This window comes from Ruditapes philippinarum, unplaced genomic scaffold (assembly GCF_026571515.1).
Source record: "Ruditapes philippinarum isolate M1 unplaced genomic scaffold, ASM2657151v2 ctg19_1_1_1_1, whole genome shotgun sequence".
NCBI classification, from domain to species: domain Eukaryota; kingdom Metazoa; phylum Mollusca; class Bivalvia; order Venerida; family Veneridae; genus Ruditapes; species Ruditapes philippinarum.
Window position 1 is genome coordinate 441,863 of NW_026854201.1, and position 20,798 is coordinate 462,660.

General features: G+C 31.6%; 1 protein-coding gene across 1 annotated transcript in view; it reads left to right on the plus strand.

Moving 5' to 3' along the window:
- The window catches only part of LOC132739400 (WD repeat and FYVE domain-containing protein 3-like), a 57,453-nt gene that overhangs the window by 27,671 nt on the left and 8,984 nt on the right, over positions 1 to 20,798 (plus strand). Inside the window, exons 33-65 of the mRNA XM_060727099.1 lie at positions 46 to 249; positions 2,343 to 2,400; positions 2,847 to 2,968; positions 3,302 to 3,503; positions 4,371 to 4,442; positions 4,897 to 5,122; positions 5,490 to 5,673; positions 6,884 to 6,972; positions 7,150 to 7,252; positions 8,310 to 8,411; positions 8,928 to 9,025; positions 9,681 to 9,793; positions 10,218 to 10,300; positions 10,610 to 10,766; positions 11,004 to 11,212; positions 11,508 to 11,656; positions 11,850 to 11,897; positions 12,294 to 12,440; positions 12,787 to 12,870; positions 13,256 to 13,310; positions 13,500 to 13,619; positions 13,907 to 14,024; positions 14,514 to 14,620; positions 15,012 to 15,165; positions 15,426 to 15,517; positions 15,701 to 15,913; positions 16,138 to 16,264; positions 16,749 to 16,903; positions 17,179 to 17,271; positions 17,543 to 17,776; positions 17,976 to 18,098; positions 18,389 to 18,448; positions 18,687 to 19,232. Of these exons, the coding sequence (XP_060583082.1) occupies positions 46 to 249; positions 2,343 to 2,400; positions 2,847 to 2,968; positions 3,302 to 3,503; positions 4,371 to 4,442; positions 4,897 to 5,122; positions 5,490 to 5,673; positions 6,884 to 6,972; positions 7,150 to 7,252; positions 8,310 to 8,411; positions 8,928 to 9,025; positions 9,681 to 9,793; positions 10,218 to 10,300; positions 10,610 to 10,766; positions 11,004 to 11,212; positions 11,508 to 11,656; positions 11,850 to 11,897; positions 12,294 to 12,440; positions 12,787 to 12,870; positions 13,256 to 13,310; positions 13,500 to 13,619; positions 13,907 to 14,024; positions 14,514 to 14,620; positions 15,012 to 15,165; positions 15,426 to 15,517; positions 15,701 to 15,913; positions 16,138 to 16,264; positions 16,749 to 16,903; positions 17,179 to 17,271; positions 17,543 to 17,776; positions 17,976 to 18,098; positions 18,389 to 18,448; positions 18,687 to 19,232 (4,647 nt within the window). The remainder of the gene's footprint in view (positions 1 to 45; positions 250 to 2,342; positions 2,401 to 2,846; positions 2,969 to 3,301; positions 3,504 to 4,370; positions 4,443 to 4,896; positions 5,123 to 5,489; positions 5,674 to 6,883; positions 6,973 to 7,149; positions 7,253 to 8,309; positions 8,412 to 8,927; positions 9,026 to 9,680; positions 9,794 to 10,217; positions 10,301 to 10,609; positions 10,767 to 11,003; positions 11,213 to 11,507; positions 11,657 to 11,849; positions 11,898 to 12,293; positions 12,441 to 12,786; positions 12,871 to 13,255; positions 13,311 to 13,499; positions 13,620 to 13,906; positions 14,025 to 14,513; positions 14,621 to 15,011; positions 15,166 to 15,425; positions 15,518 to 15,700; positions 15,914 to 16,137; positions 16,265 to 16,748; positions 16,904 to 17,178; positions 17,272 to 17,542; positions 17,777 to 17,975; positions 18,099 to 18,388; positions 18,449 to 18,686; positions 19,233 to 20,798) is intronic.

Genomic DNA, 20,798 nt, shown 5'->3' on the forward strand with positions numbered 1-20,798 from the left:
AATTATTATTTTCTTTTTAATTTGGAAAATTTCTGTATATGACAGGTGTTGGATCATGAGGGAGAGAACTGGGCGAGGGAGTATCCTGTTACATTGATACAGTTTTTACTGTTTCTCTACCATAACCATTCTGACTTTATACAACTGTCTACACAGCCAGATTTTATAGCTGCCCTGTCTGCTACATTGTTCCCTTACTTCTCACCAGACTCAGACGAGTGTGTCACCACTCCTGAAGATGAATTTAAGGTAAGATATTTACCATATATGATACAATGTCATTATACCCCCACCACAAAATGTGGGGGGGGGGGGGCTATAATGGATTCGCTTTGTCGCGTCGGTCGGTCCGTCCGTCCGTCCGTCCGTCTCCATTTTCGTGTCCGCTCTATAACTCCTATACCACTTGAAGGATTTTCTTCAAACTTGGCTCAAATGTTCACCTCAGCAAGGGGATGTGCAGAACCCATGTTGCCCATGTGTCAGCTCAAGGTCAAGGTCACAATTGAAGGTCAAATATCAAACACAATCATATATTAGACAGTATGTCGTGTCCGCTCTGTAGGTCCTACAATAATTGAAAGATTTTCTTCAAACTTGGCTAAAATGTTCACCTCAACAAGGGGATGTGCAGAACTCATGTTGCCCATGTGTCATTTTAAGGTCAAGGTCACAATTGAAGGTCAAATATCAAACAATCAAATATTAGACAGTATGTCGTGTCCGCTCTGTAAGTCCTACACTAATTAAAAGATTTTCTTCAAACTTGGCTCAAATGTTCATTTCAACAATGGGATGTGCAGAGCCCATGTTGCCCATGTGTCAGCTCAAGGTCAAGGTCACAATTGAAGGTCAAATATCAAACAATCAAATATTACACAGTATGTCGTGTCCGCTCTGTAAGTCCTACACTTATTGAAAGATTTTCTTCAAACTTGGCTCAAATGTTCACCTCAACAAGGTTATGTGCAGAACCCATGTCACTCTTTTTCCGGCTTAAGGTCAAGGTCACAATTGAAGGTCAACAATTGACTTAGAAAATGTTCTTTAATTTTAACATATATCTGAATATATCTGAAACTAGGAAAGGTATTTGCTTGAAACTTAAAATATAAATGAAGTGTCACAATTAAGATATGCTGGTCAAGTTTCATACTCTGTATTGCATTTTAACAAAGTTATGCCCCTTTTTAATCTTCAAATTTACATACAATCGCATATTAGACAATATGTTTTGTCCACTCTATAAATCCTATACTAATGGAAGAATTTTCTTCAAACTTTTCTCAAATGTTCACCTAAACAAGGTTATGTGCAGAATCCATGTCACCTTTGTGCAGGCTAAAGGTCAAGGTCAGACTTGAAGGTCAAAAATTGACTTAGAAAATGTTCTTAGATTAAAACATGTTCTTGAATATTTCGGAAACTAGCATAGGTATTTGCTTGAAACTTAAAAGATATATGAGGTGTCACAATTACGATATGCAGGTCAAGTTTCATAACTCTGTATTGGATTTTGACAAAGTTATGCCCCTTTTTAAGTCTTTAAATTTACATACAATCAATACTAGACAATATGTTGTGTCCGCTCTATAAATTCTATACTAATGGATGGATTTTCTTCAAACTTTACACAAATGTTCACTCCAATTGGGCGATGTGCAGAACCCATCTTACCCTTGTGCCAGCTGAAGGTCAAGGCCACACTTGAAGGTCAAAAATTGACTTATAAAAAGTTTAGTATATTGGGAAAATGAAAGGTTATTTGTAACTGTTTCGAACATGATTTGATAATAGATATTTTTACTATTACCTGTACAATTAGTCTTTTTTTCACCAGAGATAATTTCTTTTTATGTATTTGTGTCACTTAAGTTATTCCCTTAACCACCTTTCCAAGTTGTCTTCTGTCAAGGACATTGGTGGGGGTATGAGTCGCATTCAGAGATAGTTCTAGTTCCAATAGCTGGGCAATAAATGGCATTAACCTAGAAGCACTTAACTGCAAGCTATTGTTAAAGAAATCAAGTTATCATCTTTCTGGTAAAAGCAGTTAATATATATTTGATGAAACAAATCAACCTTAACCATAAACTCTAATAAAGCATTTGTAGCTGTATTTAAGAATTTAATATTAGAAAACTTCAATACAACCATTGGTTCTACAATACAAAGTTCAAATGTTTATCTGCTATATTTACATGTAATTATTATAATACCATACAATGAGGAAAGGAATTGAATTAAGTTTATACAGTTTTCATTCTTATCTTAAGCTGGCAATGTAGCATTTTCTATTATTATATTAAATGACTTGTGTTATTTATGGTATATTTTTTCAGCCATTTCCAGAGAGTGATGAGATGGTATATGTTAGATCACCTGATAGAGATAGAACATGTAAGTTAACCCTGTCATATTTATCAGAATACAGTGCAGCCTCTGCAGACTGACCCCCAGTGGAGTAATTACCTCTTTAAAACAAAAGCCTCTATAGAAAAACAGTATCAATTCTTCTCAAAGTAAGACTTCATAATAAATCTGACCTGTCTTGAGCTACACCTCTTAGCAAGAACCAGTATTTGTCATCCAAAGGGTATTGTTCTACAAAGGTTGTTCAATAGTTTTACCTTCCCCTGACTCTTGTATTATAGCATCATATTATGGTAAGTTTTTAAACAGTTTCCGTTGGGGTAGTTATGTTTTATTTAGAAAGAAGACAGGTTTTCATATAACTGAAGTAAAAATTACATTTGGTCAAAAGTTTTAAGGATGCCATTGCCTTTATGCCTTATGATATCAACTTGATAAAAAGCAGTATTTAAAATGACACCATTTTATTTCAGGTTTTTTGTCGTTACATCCAGCTAGGAAGTTTGTTATAGATTTTCTAAAGACTATTGTTATAGACAGTATGTCACAGCCAATGTCCACAAAATCAGCTTCAGTTATAGATATTATGTTAGAGGTGAGTTATATCAAAGTTTCTCATTTCTCTGTATATGTTGTTTTAACTTTCAGTGTATTTGCCTTATACCTAATTTACAAATATTTCCTTACAAGTTGAGTTTTAATTGAAATTGACTATAAGATGTAGTAATTTATAGTTCCCTGGTTTAAACCATTTGTCTGTATGAGGAGGAGTCATAACAAGTGTTTTGAGTATTTAGAAAGGGATGTATTTAATCATGTACTAGACAATATTCTGACTAAATATTTTGCAACATGCGGTACCTCTAGGGTAATTTTAATGGGAGTATACTTGACAGGCAATGTTTTATCTTTCAAATTTATTATACAGGCTACACCTGAGCATGCAACTCGTGCCCAGCAAAGAGAATATCAGACACAGATGTTGAAGAACATCATGGACCATCTGGTTGCTGTTGATGTGTTGCTAGGAGACCAGGCAGCAGTTCCTATCATGGCTGGTGGAAGTTTTTCTAACTTAGCTAGCAGTGTGTTCTATTTTACTAGTAGAGTCGTAGATAAACTCTGGCAAGGTATATTACTCTTTTCATATTTCCTGCTTACTGTAATAGATGTTGCATATATTTTGCCTTTGTATTTCTTACTAGTATTGTACAATATTTTAATATTTCAAGCTTTGTTTGAGGTGACTGATAGTAACAAATGACCAGACATTTTAGAAATCTTTGATTTTTTGTTTTGTTTTTGTTTTTTTTATGCAAAAATAAAGGATTATAATTCATTGAAAGAGTATACTGTAGTGGATACTAACTTGCAGTGTATGTATAGTGTATAAAAAAGATAAGGGTTCAGTCAGGGTCTCTCTGGCGTGGGTTCGATCCCCGGGAGATGCTTTGGTAGTTTAGCACGGAGGAACGTAGTCTAGTACTGGTGTAACTCTCAAGGAACGATGGTTAGGAAACTACCCGCCTATATGACTGAAATACTGTTGGGAGAAGACGTAAGATGAAACAAACAAACAAACAAAAACAGTCAGGGTCATACTTTAAACCATCATAAAATGATAGTGACGGTTTCCTCAATTGTCATTTGGCATAATGAGAATATTTCTAGAAAAGTGAAATGTACCTGGGTAGAATATTTTGTTAGTATGTTTATGATTTGATATATCGCTGGAGTAGCACTTTGGGGTTTGTGGTCACATATTGAAAGCTAAAAAATATTCAGAGTAACCTAAGTTCTGTGAAGTACTATGGGGTTATTGGAAAGGATTTGTATATTTGGTGCAATTCTCTTATACCTGACAATAACAATGTAAAAAGAAGTATTCCAACTTTATGCTAAAAAAGCATCAGGAAAAAGGCAATTTACCCAAAGTAAAGTTTTATTATGTTAAGAATGATAGTATATTTCTATTTAATGTTTGTGTTCATTTTCAGGAGTGTTTACAAGGGAAACAAAGGAAATATTTGACTTCATAAGCAAACTGATTTCCCAGGCAAAAAGAAAATGTAAGTAAACATGGTAACACTTTAATATCTGTGTTGGAAGTTCCTTAAATTTCATAGTTTTAGGATTTACTACAGAAAGGAAGTGTTCAAGATAAGAATTCAATATCAATGGTTGATCACAAAACTGTTGTAAGTACTTCTTTATTTCATATAAGTTACTGCAGTTTTATAATCAACCTTTCTACAAATTTATTAAGCTCATATGTCAGATGAGTGAGAATACTTTGTGAAAGATGTGTCTATTTGTTTTTATGCTAACAGCTTTTACCTTTGTTAAAACATCTTCATTTGATAAACATTCATACCTCTTGTTAATTCCATTTTGATATATAGAAGTACAACCTTGATCTTCAATGAATGCCTATTGGTTTATTTGAAATAATTAAATGGAACTGATAAATGTCTATGTCTGTATATTTTTACTTCCATTAATAAGAATATATTATAATTCCAGCATCAGGCCTGTCCCTGGAGTCTGTGTACAAGTCATTGAACCGTACAATCCTGTTCCAGTTGTCTAGACCTGTAGATAATGTAGCTGGTCAGACACAGGTGCTAGACTCACTCCACAAACTGACCAACAATAGAAGCCTGGTGTTTGGACCTAATAACTATGATCAGGAGTTTCTAGGTTGTCTTTGTTACTGCTTACTGAACCTGACAGATGATACTGCCAATAGGTAAACTACGAGCTGTGTGTCTGCTTCTCATTTATAACATCTCATAGAAATACAATACCAAATTAAATAATTTTAGTGCTTTGAAAATGTACATAAATGACTTTTTGTAAAGTTTCATTATGTAAAGGAGATATATCATGTTTGTGTTTTAGGCGTATTTTATTTACTAGTGATAATATTGAATAGTTGTTATCCTGTAACAGAATGGAAAATACATAAAGTTATTATTTGAAAACTAAAGTTACACTGATGTGTTCTTATTTCATATATACATGTTTGATTTTATGTTCATGTACATGTGTTTGATATTATGTAGTGAAAAATTACAATGATAGCAAACATTTAATATTTACTATTTTACTGTTAGCTACACCAATTTAAAAGAGGAGCAACCTATTCAGACAACATGGCACCTGAGTTTGGATACGGGAGGAGAGGGGTCACAGTCTGACTCTCCCAGTAAACGAGGTAGAGCTTCAACTGAAGGTTTGTTCCTCGTCTCTAAGGCAGCTAAACGTGTCTGGGAGGAGCTTTATGTCCATAAAAAACCTGTAAGTTGTTTGTTTAAAAGGAGAAGATTTAAGTTTTATTCTTGAAATGTTAGAAATCTGTGGACAAATACGAGGGGTTATCCGAAAATTCGTGGACTTTCTTTGTTGCTTAAAATATATTTAAGATATTAATTTCAAATTCTTACACTGCTTGGAAGAATTAATAACAAATAAACACAAAAAAATTCATGTGAGTAGCTTCTTACATTACAACAATATTTAATTTTACATAAACCCATGTCGGCGACAGCGGCGCACTCCAAAAAGATATTGACGTCAACGTCATAATAATAATGTACAATGTTACGCAGTCAATGACGGTTACTGCTTCTCAAAGTAATGTCCATCACTTAATGTTTTTATGCCACTTTAACACTAATGATCGTAAAATTTTCTTTTCTCTGTTCGTCTGCTGATTTTTATCAAATGTTTTTGTAGGTGTCATTTCCAAATTACAACAAAAATTTATGATCATGCAATTTTCTAATTACTCTGTGTCTGTCATATTCCCATTGTAAACAATAAAGGCGTCTGACGTTTCTAGCGATATCAACAATAATGAACGGAAATGACGTCCATTATTTTAAAGAATTACTTAAATGACATCATAGAAGAAACATGCGATGTTCAGCGGGTTTTCTACGTTAATTCGTTAATTTTTTAGTTTTTTTTTTTAGCAAGAAATATACGATGACTTACTGTGCTTTTCTACTGTGCGCCGGGTCACGTGTATGTGCTTATTTAAAAGCAATATAAAATCATTATTTATTGATATAATTAACTGTTCCTTTCAAAATGTGTTGATAATATTCTACAATGTATGCTGATAAAATTTCATTACAATACACATTGTCGTTCAAGAGATATTTAAAAAGTCCACAAATTTTTGGATAACTCCTCCTACATTTTTTACAAAATATGTAGAAATAGAATCAAAAGTCTACATGTTCTGTTTCTGTACATTGAAGTCTTAAGAATAGTGAGCTTATGCACCAGAAAGTGCAAAAAAGCTGGCAGTCATTATAGGGAAATTATAATGATGCAATCCTGTTGCATTTCATAATACATGTACTTGAAACTTTCTGTGTTCAAACCATATTAGATGTAAATAGTGAGACAAAATATTACCCAAATATAATTTGTCAAAATAATTATTATAGACATTTCACAGGTATTGTATGTTTTGCTAAAATTGTCACCATGTTTTTAGGTACTGGAAGAGCTATTTAGGACACAAATGAACAACAAAGATCTGGCAAAAACAGCTGATTTTACTGCCCCTGACCTTCATTCTGTCAGGTAATTCACATGTGTACCTTTGTAGTTAACAAGATAGTGTTTTCATAAAATTTTATATAGCTATAATTCAGTTCATCATTTTCACAAGTTTTAAAGGATTTATTTAAATCATGATTCACAGTATGTATTGAACTAGTATCACTGTTAAAACACTTGATTGATTGATTATTTTTACAGACCAGTAATTCAGGAACATGCATCACGTATTTGGGTTGTTTATGCTGAAAATGAACGCAAGGGAGCATACACAATGATTGAAAAAGTTCCACCACAAATCAAGGTATTCATACTTAGTCTTTTGTCGATGGATTTTATTAAGATTGGGCAGTTGCTCCTTTTGTAAACAAAACATGAGTTAATTCTGAAGTAAGAATTGAACTTTAATTCAGTAGAATGTTGTCTAGAGTAGTTCAGGCTTTGCGAAACTGCTGAAAATTTGCCTGACATTCGGTCAGACAAACTTTCAATTCTTGTCTGACCGAAAGAACTTTTGTCTGACCGAATTTTTTCCCCAAAATATATGTATATGGTAATACCTTGGTGTTTTTTTTGAAGACATAACAACTTTTAAAGATTTGCAACACAATTTTATTCCCTTAAATAAAACATTAGTTTATCCAGATTGATGGATTCTGTCTGGAAATTAAAACATTCATGATCAAAGCGGCCATTTTTCCATTTACCCACAAATTTTCTCGGCGGGCGCCTGGACTCGTATTCCTTTTGTTTCGCTTTTTTTTCTTCATTGGATAGTTTACGATTTTTGCCGGGCGTAGCGCCAGCGTAATAATGTAGTAACACCGACATTTTGGTTCTTAACAGTCGTATGTATCGGACACTTATAATGAAACGGCGAATCAAAACTCATTTTTCATTTTTTTATTCAAGGGAGAAAACTCGGTCTTGATCGGTCTTGGATATATCCCGGTATTCGTACCGGACATAAGGTCCGGAACTCCGAAAAAAAATATTGGACCGGCCTGATTTTTGCCGGACATGTCCGACGGTCCGGCAACTTTCGCGAAGCCTGGTAGTTGCGTTGAAATGATCATTAGAAAGGTGTATTCTAAAAGTTAAACAGTTACACATAGAGACATGGTCAAAGCAAAATTGTTTTTACACTCTCCTACCTTGTTATTATGCCAATAATTATTTCACAGAAAATCCAGAAGTATATTGTATTTTTCCATTAAAATAATCTCTTAAAGTATCAATTATTTGTGTAAAATTTCTTAAAACATGCATTTGATGTAGGAATTTCTTAAAACATGCATTTGATGTAGGAATTTAAACTTGAATGTTATAGTTTGGAACAATGTTTTTATCTATTTAAACAGACTATACAGATGATGAGCAGTAAGGTACTGAGTTTTGCTACAAGGAAGGCAAAAAGAGAACTTCCCCTTAAATCATCTCCAACTACCACATTCCATCCACATGTAAGTTTTACACACATTGCTTTACAAATAATACTTTTAAATATTTAAGGTTGAATTTTTTACCAATGTTATTGGAAGTGTTATTGTTTTTTTTCCAGTTATCTATGGTTTGTAGTTGTAAAATTATAATAGAATACATTTCAAATAAAGTGACATTATGTAAGGCTTGTAAAATTTCAATAAATACTATATAAATAAATAAACTATGATGTACATGTATAATACATTTTACATGTACAAACTGGATACCTTAATAGAGATAATCAAAATAATGTTTTATTATGCATTTTGCAAAAGTTTCTATGAAAATAAAAGTTTATTGTACAATCATGGTTCTTGTTTATGCAATTTCCAAATAAAAAATGTGTAACTTGAACAGTATTTTTTCATTTTGAAACTAAAAGGCATTGCTCAAATACAGATCTTCAGATAATGGGAGATGTTAAGAGGTATAGCTATAGACAGCTATGTAGTTTGATATACCTGTATATCATTAATAATATATATTGTTTTCAGGATTATATGATGTGGTCATTGGACCATTTATTACTGGTGAAAGATCTAGTTGAGCTACAGCACAGACAATATGTACAAACACAGGAATATATGGACAGGTTAGAAACTCATCTTCTTACAGCACTGTGAAACTGTGTATTGTATAACATTTAAACTGGTATTATAATATTCTTACATTTATACATGTGTTTGCAATATTTTAGGTACATGCACTGCATTTGAAGTCAGTATTTAATGTTGTGAAATAAAGCACATGAAATTTTGCTGTTTTTTATCCTTCCATGAACAGAAATAGATTTTAATTTTGACTATCTTTTTCAATTTGGCTCATTCACAAAAACAAAATTAAAATGTCTGATTATAAATATAAAAAGATTTCTGGCTGGTTTGCACAGGTGCAGACCCAGTTTATAGTGAATGTCAGGTGGCGGATGGGCAGATGAACGGGCGGGGAAAATATTTTCGTAACAGTTTTCTTAGCAACTACTTATCACAGTCTCTTGATATTTGGTATACAGCATTTACAGATGGTCCCATACCGTGAGATTCGATTTCAGGTCTGTCACTCATCCACTTCCTGTTTACGGACTTTGTTAAATTTTCTACATTAACCTTCAATGGTAGAAAATGTTCATAACATCACAGCCTCATGATATTTGGTATACAAATGCATCCTGGCCATTTCTGTCTTTGACCCATTTTTAATCTTTTTGAAAGAATTTTATTTGTTAATTCATTGTTTAAATTTTTCAGATATTTGACAGAAGAGTGGACAGAAATGGAGCATGAATTGTTACGTGAGAGAGGACTATGGGGACCTATAGTTGGATCTAGGCTAGATAAATGGATGCTTGATATGACTGAAGGTAAGGGAGATATAACAATATATTGTAGCTATTTGTGTTGATAAAATATGTGCCAACTGTCTGGCTGTTGGGTTTCAGCAAATGTTTTATCTGTTGCTGCAATATTATGAACTATTGCAGGCTTGAATTGATTTTTCAGTCAAATCTGTGCAAAATGCACAGTTGTTAAAAATAAAATCTTTTTTTGAAGTTTCTAAAGGCTTTCATTTATTGTGTGTTTGATTATAATATTGAAAATTAAGTTCAAGGACATTGTAGCAACACAGTACCTACAGATATGAACGTTTATTGCTTTAGATACATTTTTGCCTAAATAGATATTGATTATATGATATGTTGAATTAATAATCATTATGATTTGAATAGTTAATTTAAATCAGATTTTAAAGATCAGGAAATGTATAAAAAATATTGAATATTGTAGGTCCATTCCGTATGAGAAAGAAGATGGTGAAGAACAATATGTTCTATGTACATTATCCATACAGACCTGATATGAGCAATAGTGTAAGTATCGACATTTCTACATCCATAACTTTATTATAATGGTTTAATTACTGGGTTAATAGAAGTTTTATGAAAGCCATTTGAGAATTATCACAAATGATAACTATATCTTAACTTCATTACAAATAACTTTAAAAATGCAAACTGTTCTAGTCTTTTATTCTCAGTCTTTTATTTTGTAAAGAAAAATTTCTTCATATACCAATTCTTTCATTTCTAAAATATTTTAGTAAAATGCATTATAAAGCTTTAAAATGAACATCTCATAGTCTGCATATGTAATAGGTGTGTATTTTACAATATTTTTAGCCATTGAAATACAAGGTACCAGTTAGTAATGACAGTAAGGCGTACTATTTACAATACCGTCCACAAAGTTTATTTGGTGAGGATGTACTTCCTATCAAACTTGGTACAGAGGAACTGCCCTCTATTGATTCAGAGGTGGAAGAAAGATCACCAGAAGGTAAGCATACTGTTTCAAGAACAAAAATTAACTGTCATATTTATTGAAATTTATAATACATGTTCCCTTATTACTTTCAAGTTTGATAAGTATTGCAGAAATACATGTAATAAAGTTTTGATAAGCTAAATATGTATAATGATGTAACAATATGTATGTAATTACATGATCAGTTATTATTTGCACTGAAGCTAAATATATGATGATAGGGCAATATGTATGTTTTTATATGACCAGATATTATGAAGATTCCAAAGTTGCTACCAAAGAAGATACAGAAACCAATGCCAGAGAGTAATGATGATGATGATGATGTTGATGTAGAGAAAGTAGACCAGTCTGATACACAAGAGAGTTTAGATAACCAGTCTGAAACTGTTCAAGATACATCACAGAAGAAGGGGGATAACCAGGCTATATTGAGGTTACTTGGAGAAGGGGAAAAGGTAAAATGCTCAAATTGGGATAACAGATTTTAGAATTATTTTTGGCATTGAGGACTAGAAAAAATTTAATGATTTCCTTACATAATTATGATAATTTATGAAATCTTGACAATGCTTTAGAATTTTGGGTTAAAGAAAAACATTTATTTTTAAGTGATGGGTTCTTCAATTTATGTTCAACTTTTTTAGATGTTATGCTTTTATGAAGAAAATGGAAGGATTTATGCATGAACATTGGATTATATATATCAGAACAGTATGGCATATTTTGACATTTACCTGTTGTGTATTGTAGATATCACATATGTTCCGTCTAGCAAGGATTCAAGGTCTAGAGACAGCAGAAGGACTGTTGATGTTTGGCAAAGAACATTTCCATATTATAGATGGCTTCACTTTACTAGCAACTAAAGAGATCAAAGATATAGATACCTTACCTGATGAGTAGGTCTACTTTAAATATATTATATCAACATGTTGCTGTGTAACACCAAAGATCTAGCTAATAATGTTCATTTAGATTTTCACATGCAAGTAATATTCTTCTTCAATATTTTATTTATTTTGATATTTGCTGATTTACCAGGTATTTCTCAGATTGTTTAATTATTATTGTTGTTGCTTTTGTTTGTTTCAGCCTACATGAACCAATCATCCCAAAGGCACCAAAGAATCGGAAAAAGACGTAAGTCTGAATTTATAGTGCTTTTATGCTGATCATTTCTAATGTTTAACATCTTATGTACCAGTACTGTATAAAGAATGTGTTTATTTAGGCTATTTCAATTTCAAAGTATTTGAATTGATCATGTAGAGATTTGTCAGAATGCAAAGATGTTTAGTTTGCACAGAGATTTGATTGTAGGTGTAAACATGTCATTTTTGGTGCTTGTAGTTAAGCAATGGAGAAATTGATATATGTGTTAAGAATCAATTTGTTTAAATAACATTGACAATGCAGGTATAGAAATTTGCATAAAGAAACTTCAATAAATCATTTTACAGCAACTTCAGAAAGTTTGAATTATTTCATTGACAATTTTGAAAGTAGCAGAATATTAATATCTGATTATGATTTCAGGTACAGCAAGTTTGCGTATGAGGATATCCGTGAAGTACATAAACGTAGATATTTGTTACAGCCCATAGCTATAGAGGTGTTCTCTTCTGATGGTAGAAACTATCTACTAGCTTTTCCTAAGAAAGTCAGAAATAAAGTTTTCTCCAAGTAAGTTTTTGTCTCAATGTTTCTTAATTTTTTCAATTATTTCTTATGCTGAATACATTCCTTTTGACAATGAGTAGTTGATAATTCTATATTTTGTGTTTTTTTCCAGTCAATTTTATTGCCATAAGCTTTTTAGAGGTTAATTTTTGTGAGAATAAGGGGTGGGGTTGGGGGGATAGTGTGTTTGCAATAGTTTGACCCTTCACCCTGCCAGAAATGAAAACGTTTGCCACCAGTATAGAGTCAGGCCAGTATGCTCATCACATATACATATGTTTGTTATTTCTTGATAATAAATACATGTATTACCATATAACAGTTAATGTTAACTTTGATTATATCGTAGGTTTATGACAGTTGCTACAGCTATTACAGATAGTGCTCATCTCTCAGTGTCCGGACAGAAACAAAATGCCAGGATAGAAGCTGGGTATGTTATACTTCTTTAAACCACTTTGATCATGTAGATGGTTATCTTCATGGTCAATAGATTACACTTGATAAATTTGTATTACTTTACACTTATTGTGAAGGTTTGAAATCCCACTGATTTAGAAAAAATATGAAAACTATAAAGCTCACTTTTATTGTAGGTTGATGGTTTTTCTTACATTTTTGCTTGTGTATCAAGTATTGTAATTTCAGATCTACCAAAAATTGTTAGATTTAGTCTTATTAAACTTGATTTATATTTTAGTTTAAAAAAATTGTGAGGTGGAAATTTTAGTTTTTCAAGTTAGTGATCACTCCAAATATCATTACTGGTTTGTTTGTTTTTAGAGAGGATAGTTCCATATAATTTGTTTATGTTGTAGAACTGGTCTAATCAGCAGCTTAATAGGGGAAAAGTCAGTGACACAAAGATGGGAGGTAATGTTGTCTTACTTGAAATAATTATTGTTATGATAACATAAAGAATTAAGTGATTCAGCTTTAAACATAACATTACACTAGTGAAAAAAATACCCAAGATAATGTAGTGTTGTATTTTTTTTATAAATTTGCATGACGTTACCAATTTAGATGAATTTTATGATATATGTAAATTTTGTATTGTAGAGAGGAGAGATCAACAACTTCCAGTATTTGATGCATCTGAACACACTAGCTGGAAGATCATACAATGATTTGATGCAGTATCCTGTCTTTCCATGGATTGTTGCCGACTATGATTCTGAGGTATAAATGTTGAATATATCTGTCATGTTATATCACTTAGGGTTTCACTTCAATTTTAACAGTAAATAGTTTAAACTAGATGAAATGGTATGGATTTTATCAATGTTCACTTTGTGTCTTATCTGTAAGATTATCTTAAAATTTACTTGAAAATTGGAAATGTAATATGCCAAACAGACAATGTAGATTAATGAAAAAATAATACTTCCCTTAACATGAGACATGTTAAAGTATGAAAATGTATATATTTATATGAATAAAACAATATGATATATATATTTCATTAGGAGTTAGACCTTTCCAAAGCTGAGACATTCCGGGATCTTTCTAAACCAATGGGAGCACAGACTCCGGACAGACTAAAACATTTCAAGAAAAGATTTCAGGATTGGGATGATCCACAAGGTAATGTTTTTATAGTTGAAAGATTTCTAGACATGTCTTATATTTAAGATAATCATATTTTCTTTTTAAAAAGTGTATTTTTTTTATATCCTTAATTTTAGGTTTTCAAGACTTTTTGAATTTCTTTGAAACTTTATTTTGAATCTATGACCAATTGCTAGTTATGTGTATTTCATAAAAGTTATTCTACTTGTTAATAATTAGCTTTCATAATGACTTAACTATGCACCCAGGCTTGAGCCAGGCCAGCAACTCGTTTTGATATTATAACCACTTTAACATATATTTATCATATGAAATTTCAAATTAAAAAAAATCCCGTACATATAGACAACATTGTAAATTTAAGATATTTTGAACTTTCAATCAGAGCCTCAAAAGAAACATTCAACAAAATGTCTGCATGTTCTGATCTGCAACTCATTCATATCAGATGAATATAAACTATATATAGATGTTTAGATACATGTTTGTTTTGTGAATATTTAGGTGAGACACCACCATACCATTATGGAACTCACTATTCCTCAGCTATGATAGTGGCCTCGTACCTAGTTAGACTGGAACCATTTACTCAAACATTCCTTAACTTACAGGTAAACGTTTTGTACATTGTCAGACTAATGTCACTTAAGTACACCATTTATAATGATGTGATATTATAAGAATCTTACATTGGCTGCCGGTACAGACCGGAATATCTAGCTTGAGGGTAACTGTTTACGGCGGTAACGAGGCTCTGCCCAGTTTCCACTAAACAGTTACTCGAGAGCTAGATATTCCCGTTTATTATGAGCTTAATTTTTGGATTTATTTTATCATTCTTCCTTTTAACTAATATTGTGTTACTAATACAGTCATTGTTTATCTGTTACATTTCAAATTTGGTTACTTACATATTCTATTAGTGAAAAATGTCTGTTTTCTACAGAATGAGATTAACTGATTTATAAATAATTATTTATTGTCTTGTTTTCATGAACAAAGGGTGGTCACTTTGATCTGGCAGACCGGATGTTTCACAGTGTTAAAGAGAATTGGCTATCAGCCTCCAAAAACAACATGGCTGATGTGAAAGAACTAATACCTGAATTCTTTTACCTACCTGAATTCTTGATTAATGATAACAACTTTGACTTAGGTAACAAATTGAACTAGTATTATTTCCTTTTATGTTGTTAAAAGATACCATGTGAACTTTTTTCTCAAAACTGATCTAATGCCAGTTTGAAATTTAACTCATACTTTAAAAATTGATAATACTAATGCAAGAAGTCAAAAAGAAATTAAAGCATATTAATAGTCCAAAATAACTCAAGTTCTTTTGGTCATACAGGATATTATTCAAAATGTATGAGGATCAAATGAAGTATTAAATGAAGATGCATGTTTTGTTTATAGGATGTAAGCAGAGTGGTGTACAGTTAAATGATGCAGTATTACCACCATGGGCTAAAGGTGATCCAAGAGAGTTTATACGAGCTCATCGAGAGGTAATAACATTTTACTAGTGTATGTTTTCTTCTTATTGATGTATAGTGAGTATGTTTATTTTTCAAAGTAAAAAGTTTGATCTATAAAGATAAAGTGTAAAGTTTACTTTTTGATGGATTGGTATTACAGACTTTATCAGATAAAGAAAGTTTTAATAAAAGATGTATCTTTATGTTGACCAGGCATTAGAATCTGACTATGTAAGTTCCCGACTTCATGAATGGATTGATCTGATATTTGGATGTAAGCAACAAGGTCAGGCAGCAGTTGATTCTGTCAATGTATTCCATCATCTGTTCTACGAGGGGAATGTTGATATTGACAGTATAGATGACCCGCTGAAGAAAAATGCCACCATTGGCTTTATCAACAACTTCGGACAGATTCCAAAACAGGTGATAGTTTACTTAATATTGCTTCAGATTTTATATGTAATATACTAAGAGCTTTTTAGATTAATGGCTGTTCAGACAATTGCACATTTATAAATGTTGTGCAATGAAGAAAATGTTTTTAAACATATGTTTCTGACATTTAGAAATTTATAAACAATCTTGTAATTTATTAAATATAATGCTCTAGAACTGTCAGTGACTGTCTGACTCGTGCTATATTTCAGATTTTCCGTAAAGCTCATCCACAGAAGAAGTTAAGTCTACGAGGGGTGGAGCTTTCATCTTACCCAGCTGATAGATTGTTCTTCCATAATGTTGATAATCTCAAACCTTGTATGCAACCTGTCAAAGGTATTCTTTCATTTATATTCACAGATTGTTCATTTTGCAGGATAGAAAACATAATTTGTATGTAAAAATGACCAACATTATGAGGGCTATAATAGGTCAATTATTTTGAAGAACATTAGTTTATAATATGTATATATAGATGAATAATTTCGATCTCCTATTGTTGTTATATTATGTTTAGCATATCATTTACTGTATGTACTATCATGAATGTTTTAATATGTTAATTGAATTTTGATTGCTTTTAATTGGTTTGATCATTATGTTCAAAGACATTTTTTTAAAGATAAAGTTTTTTTTTAATCTGATCCCATGCCTTGTATCATTGAGTTTAATTTCAGAACTATCTGCCTGCTTATCACGGTGTTACTTTAAAATTATTTCTGATCTTTTCAATATTAATTGTTCCTTTATGTTTCAATTGAATTGTTTTTTTTTATAGAAATGACAATTGTTGACTGGTATATTATATAAAATATTTTAGAGTTAAAGAGTGCTGTAGGTCAGATGATGCACACTGACCGCTATGTCCTGGCTGTAGAACAGAACAAAGTTCTTATACCTACCAACTATAACAAATATCTCGCCTGGGGATTCTCAGATCTCAGTGTCAGGATAGGAAACTATGAATCTGAAAAGGTTGGTCATTCAAGCTATAATGTCACTTTGATTTTGGAAACATATCTTTAAAATTTAATATTTGAATTTCCACAGAAAAAAACAAAAGATTGCATGCCAGTTTATGCCTGAAATGATACATGGAAGGGCACATGAAGTCTTCCTCTACCAATAAAACTGGGAACTCGCCATATGACCTATACTGTGTTGGTGCAATGTAAACCAACCAAAAAAAAAAAAATACACTTACTGACTTATTGTATATACATTTCTCAGTTATCGATCTTTCTTTTCAGGCAACATCAATATTTGAAGGTTTAGATAATGGTGAAATATTGTGTGCTGCTTGTCCAAACTCCAAGGTGTTTATAACTGGTGGAACAAGTTGTGTAAGTCAATATTATTGTGCTTATTTCAAGCAAGATGTATTTATGAAATAGCAGTTTCATTTATAACATAGTGGATTTCTTTAAATTTAGAAAGTTTGAAGTAAACATCTTGTCTGATGTCACATATTGTCTTAATATTGTATGTGTAAAAATAAAAAGACAAAAACAAAATATTTCTCTTTTACACAATAATAAAGTATGTTGTGATTTATTGTAGTGTTAGTTCTATAACTGTACTTGAATTGTGTCATATTTGATGAACTATATATAGGTTGTGAATGTGTGGGAACAGAATATGAAGGATAAACGTGTAGACCTGAAACAACCTCTGTATGGTCATATAGAACCTGTAACTTGTGTAGCTGCTAGTGCAGGATATAACTTTATTGTGAGTGGGTCACGTGACAGGACATGTATAATCTGGGATCTCTGTAAACTTGTCTATGTTAGACAACTACGTGGACATACTGCTCCTGTGGCCGCTGTCTGCATTAATGAACTCACGGTAAATATCTTTATAATTTTAGAATTTCTAAAAATAAGAATACTTGTGTCGTATTTAATGCTTAGAAATAAATCAATTTTTTTCTTAAATGTTGTTAAAAATGTGAGTATGTCTACAAGTCAAAATGATTGTTTGTTTCCAGGACCATGAATACAGCTACCAATAAGTATGTCAAAACTATGTATGTATGTATTTGTAGGGTGATATAGCATCATGTGGAGGTACATATCTACATGTGTGGAACATAAATGGGGAAGAAATAGCCTGTGTAAATACAGCATCTGTCAGAAATCATCAGATACTGTGTGTAGCCATGTCTCAGGTAACCAGGTTCTTTCATGAAACATTAATTAATGGGATTGAGCAATATGAAAACAGAATATTTTAAATATTTGCATGAGTAGAAAACAAAATGTTTGATGAATATTTAAGACATTTTCATTTGTTTATGAAAGGAGAGAAATTTAACACAAATGTAGATATCTTTATTGACCTACCTTTATTTGATTAAAAAGGTTTATATAAATGTTACTTTGTTGTGAAACAATCTCTATCATTGTATGTATATGATATTTGTACATATAATTGATTGATGGGATTTTATGATTACAGTTAATGGAATGGGACAGTAGAAATGTGATACTGACAGGGAGTAGTGATGGTGTTGTCAGGGTAAGTGATGTAACTCACTATATTGCTGGGGTTAATCATATAAATTTCTAACTAGAGGAATAATGACTAATTGTGAGTAGAAAATGATTATCTGTGGATTAACAATTTCTGATTAAAGAGCAAATACTTAATGGTTGATGTAGTTTTTATCAAAAGACATGATTATGATAAAATTTTGTTCTAAAATTTTAAAATTTTGTTTTAATTAAGATATGAAATCCTGAATTTCTTTATTTAGATGTGGAGTGTGGAGTATGTACAAGTACCTGATGAAACCCAATTAGTCATACCAGAGAAATCCACACCACTGGCAGGTAACTCTGCTGGTACTGTTGATGTATCTGGAATTACCTCCCCTGAATCTAGTCAACCTGAAGATATTCCATATCGTAGAAAGCGCAGTGTATCATGTGATAGTTATGATGAAGATAACCAAAGTGCGGCAGACAGATTGCAAGACTTTAAAGACCCTGATCATTTGACTTCAAAGCTTGTTGAATTAGGTTCATCAGCTGACAGTAATAGTCATTTTATGTCAAAAGTGTTAGAAAAACTTGAAGGTACAGGAAAACCAGGCCGGGAATCTCAAGGTGCAATAGATAGAAATATCAGCACATCCAGTAGTATAAGTGACCTATACACTGGTGAGGAAGTTGTTGGTACTGATGCTGAACTGAACAGGGATGGAGAGGTGCAAAGTTTAAAATCTGCTGGTAGTATGTCTGTCTCTTCTGCAATGGAGGCAACAGAAGGTCTGGACCATGTAATAGATGCTGATGATAAGGTAACACCTTAATTTTTTAAAGATAATGTTTTAATCATAAAATATTAAAAATAGTGAATGGGCAATATAGTGAATTCTAATTTAGACATTTTTGGATCAATGTGAAAACGTTAAAAATCAGGTAAAAGGGTTATTCCTTGGAAGCAGAAATTACAGCAAAATTACATGAAAAGATTTCTATTACCAGTCAGCCAGTTTTGATTTTAAAGTGATTTGGTCCATAATGAAAGGTCTGTTTTATCATTAACATTTATGTTGATAGTATTTTGTATCATACCTGATGTCAATTTCAATTCAATTTCAATTCTTTATTAAGATGATTCAGGCCACCAGCCCATACATCACAATAAACATAAAACATAATTACATATTATAATACATAATCACAAAAAAAGTGAAAATTTACGGTAATTAACATAACAAGCAAGACTCGTAAATCACAATAAACACAAAACATATTTACATATTATAACACATAATCACAAATACGATGAAAATCTTCAGTAATCAACATATTTATAATATAAACAAGTATATAAGTAGTTTTATAAAAACGAAAATATAAACAGTGACTATTTAATTTGCCTGTTCCTGCATCTTGAAGAAACGAAAAACAAGAAAAAACAGGAACAAGGTTGTATTAATTCAAATATGCCCTTAAATAAGGGAGATTACCTTCAAGTATTAAATCTAGATAATCTAGATTGTTGCTATAATCAATTGACATAAAAAATAGTATAAAATATAGATAATCTAGATTGTTGCTATAATCAATTGACATAAAGATTAAAATTAATCAACATGTTAACACTGCAATAATGATGACCTCAGCTTTAGAGCATAATAAATAAACATAGCTAAACATTTTATTGTCTGTTCTTTTCTGGATGACATTAATACATGAAATTTGTTCAAAGTTGGATTATTATAATATTTTTTGTTAATATAATTTTCTCTTAGATGACTTTAAGTTGAACAAACTAAAATAAAATGAAATTCATTTTCAATCTGGTCTTCACAAAAGAAACAAAATCTTTGATTTCTATCAATACCTACGTGTCTCCCTTTTTCAATCATTAAAGGGTGTGATGATGACCGAAGACTTACTAAAGCATTCCTAAATTTCTTGATGTCAACAATATCAAGGTAATTTTCATACTCAAACACTGATTTTATAATTAATATAAGACGTAAGTTCAGCACTTGAATGACATTCAGCAAATCAATCTTGTAGATACTGATCATTAAGCCTTAAATTTAGCTGTTTTAAAAATAACTTTATATTTGAAGCATGCTGCTGTTTCCAACTATAACCAAACCAATATCTCTATCCAATACTGTCATAATACAACACCATATAGCAACATTTTTTGACGTATCTTTAGTCTTGCGAAGAAAGAACTCCTAGCCGCAATTTAATACAGCGCATACTTCAAAGTAACCAACAATTACAGCATTACAGGAACGTAGGGGTGCATTCATATATCGTTTACATGCATACAATTGTATTTTTAATATTATTCATATATTCAAGGCCCTAGAGTTCTGATCCACAAAAAAGAATGG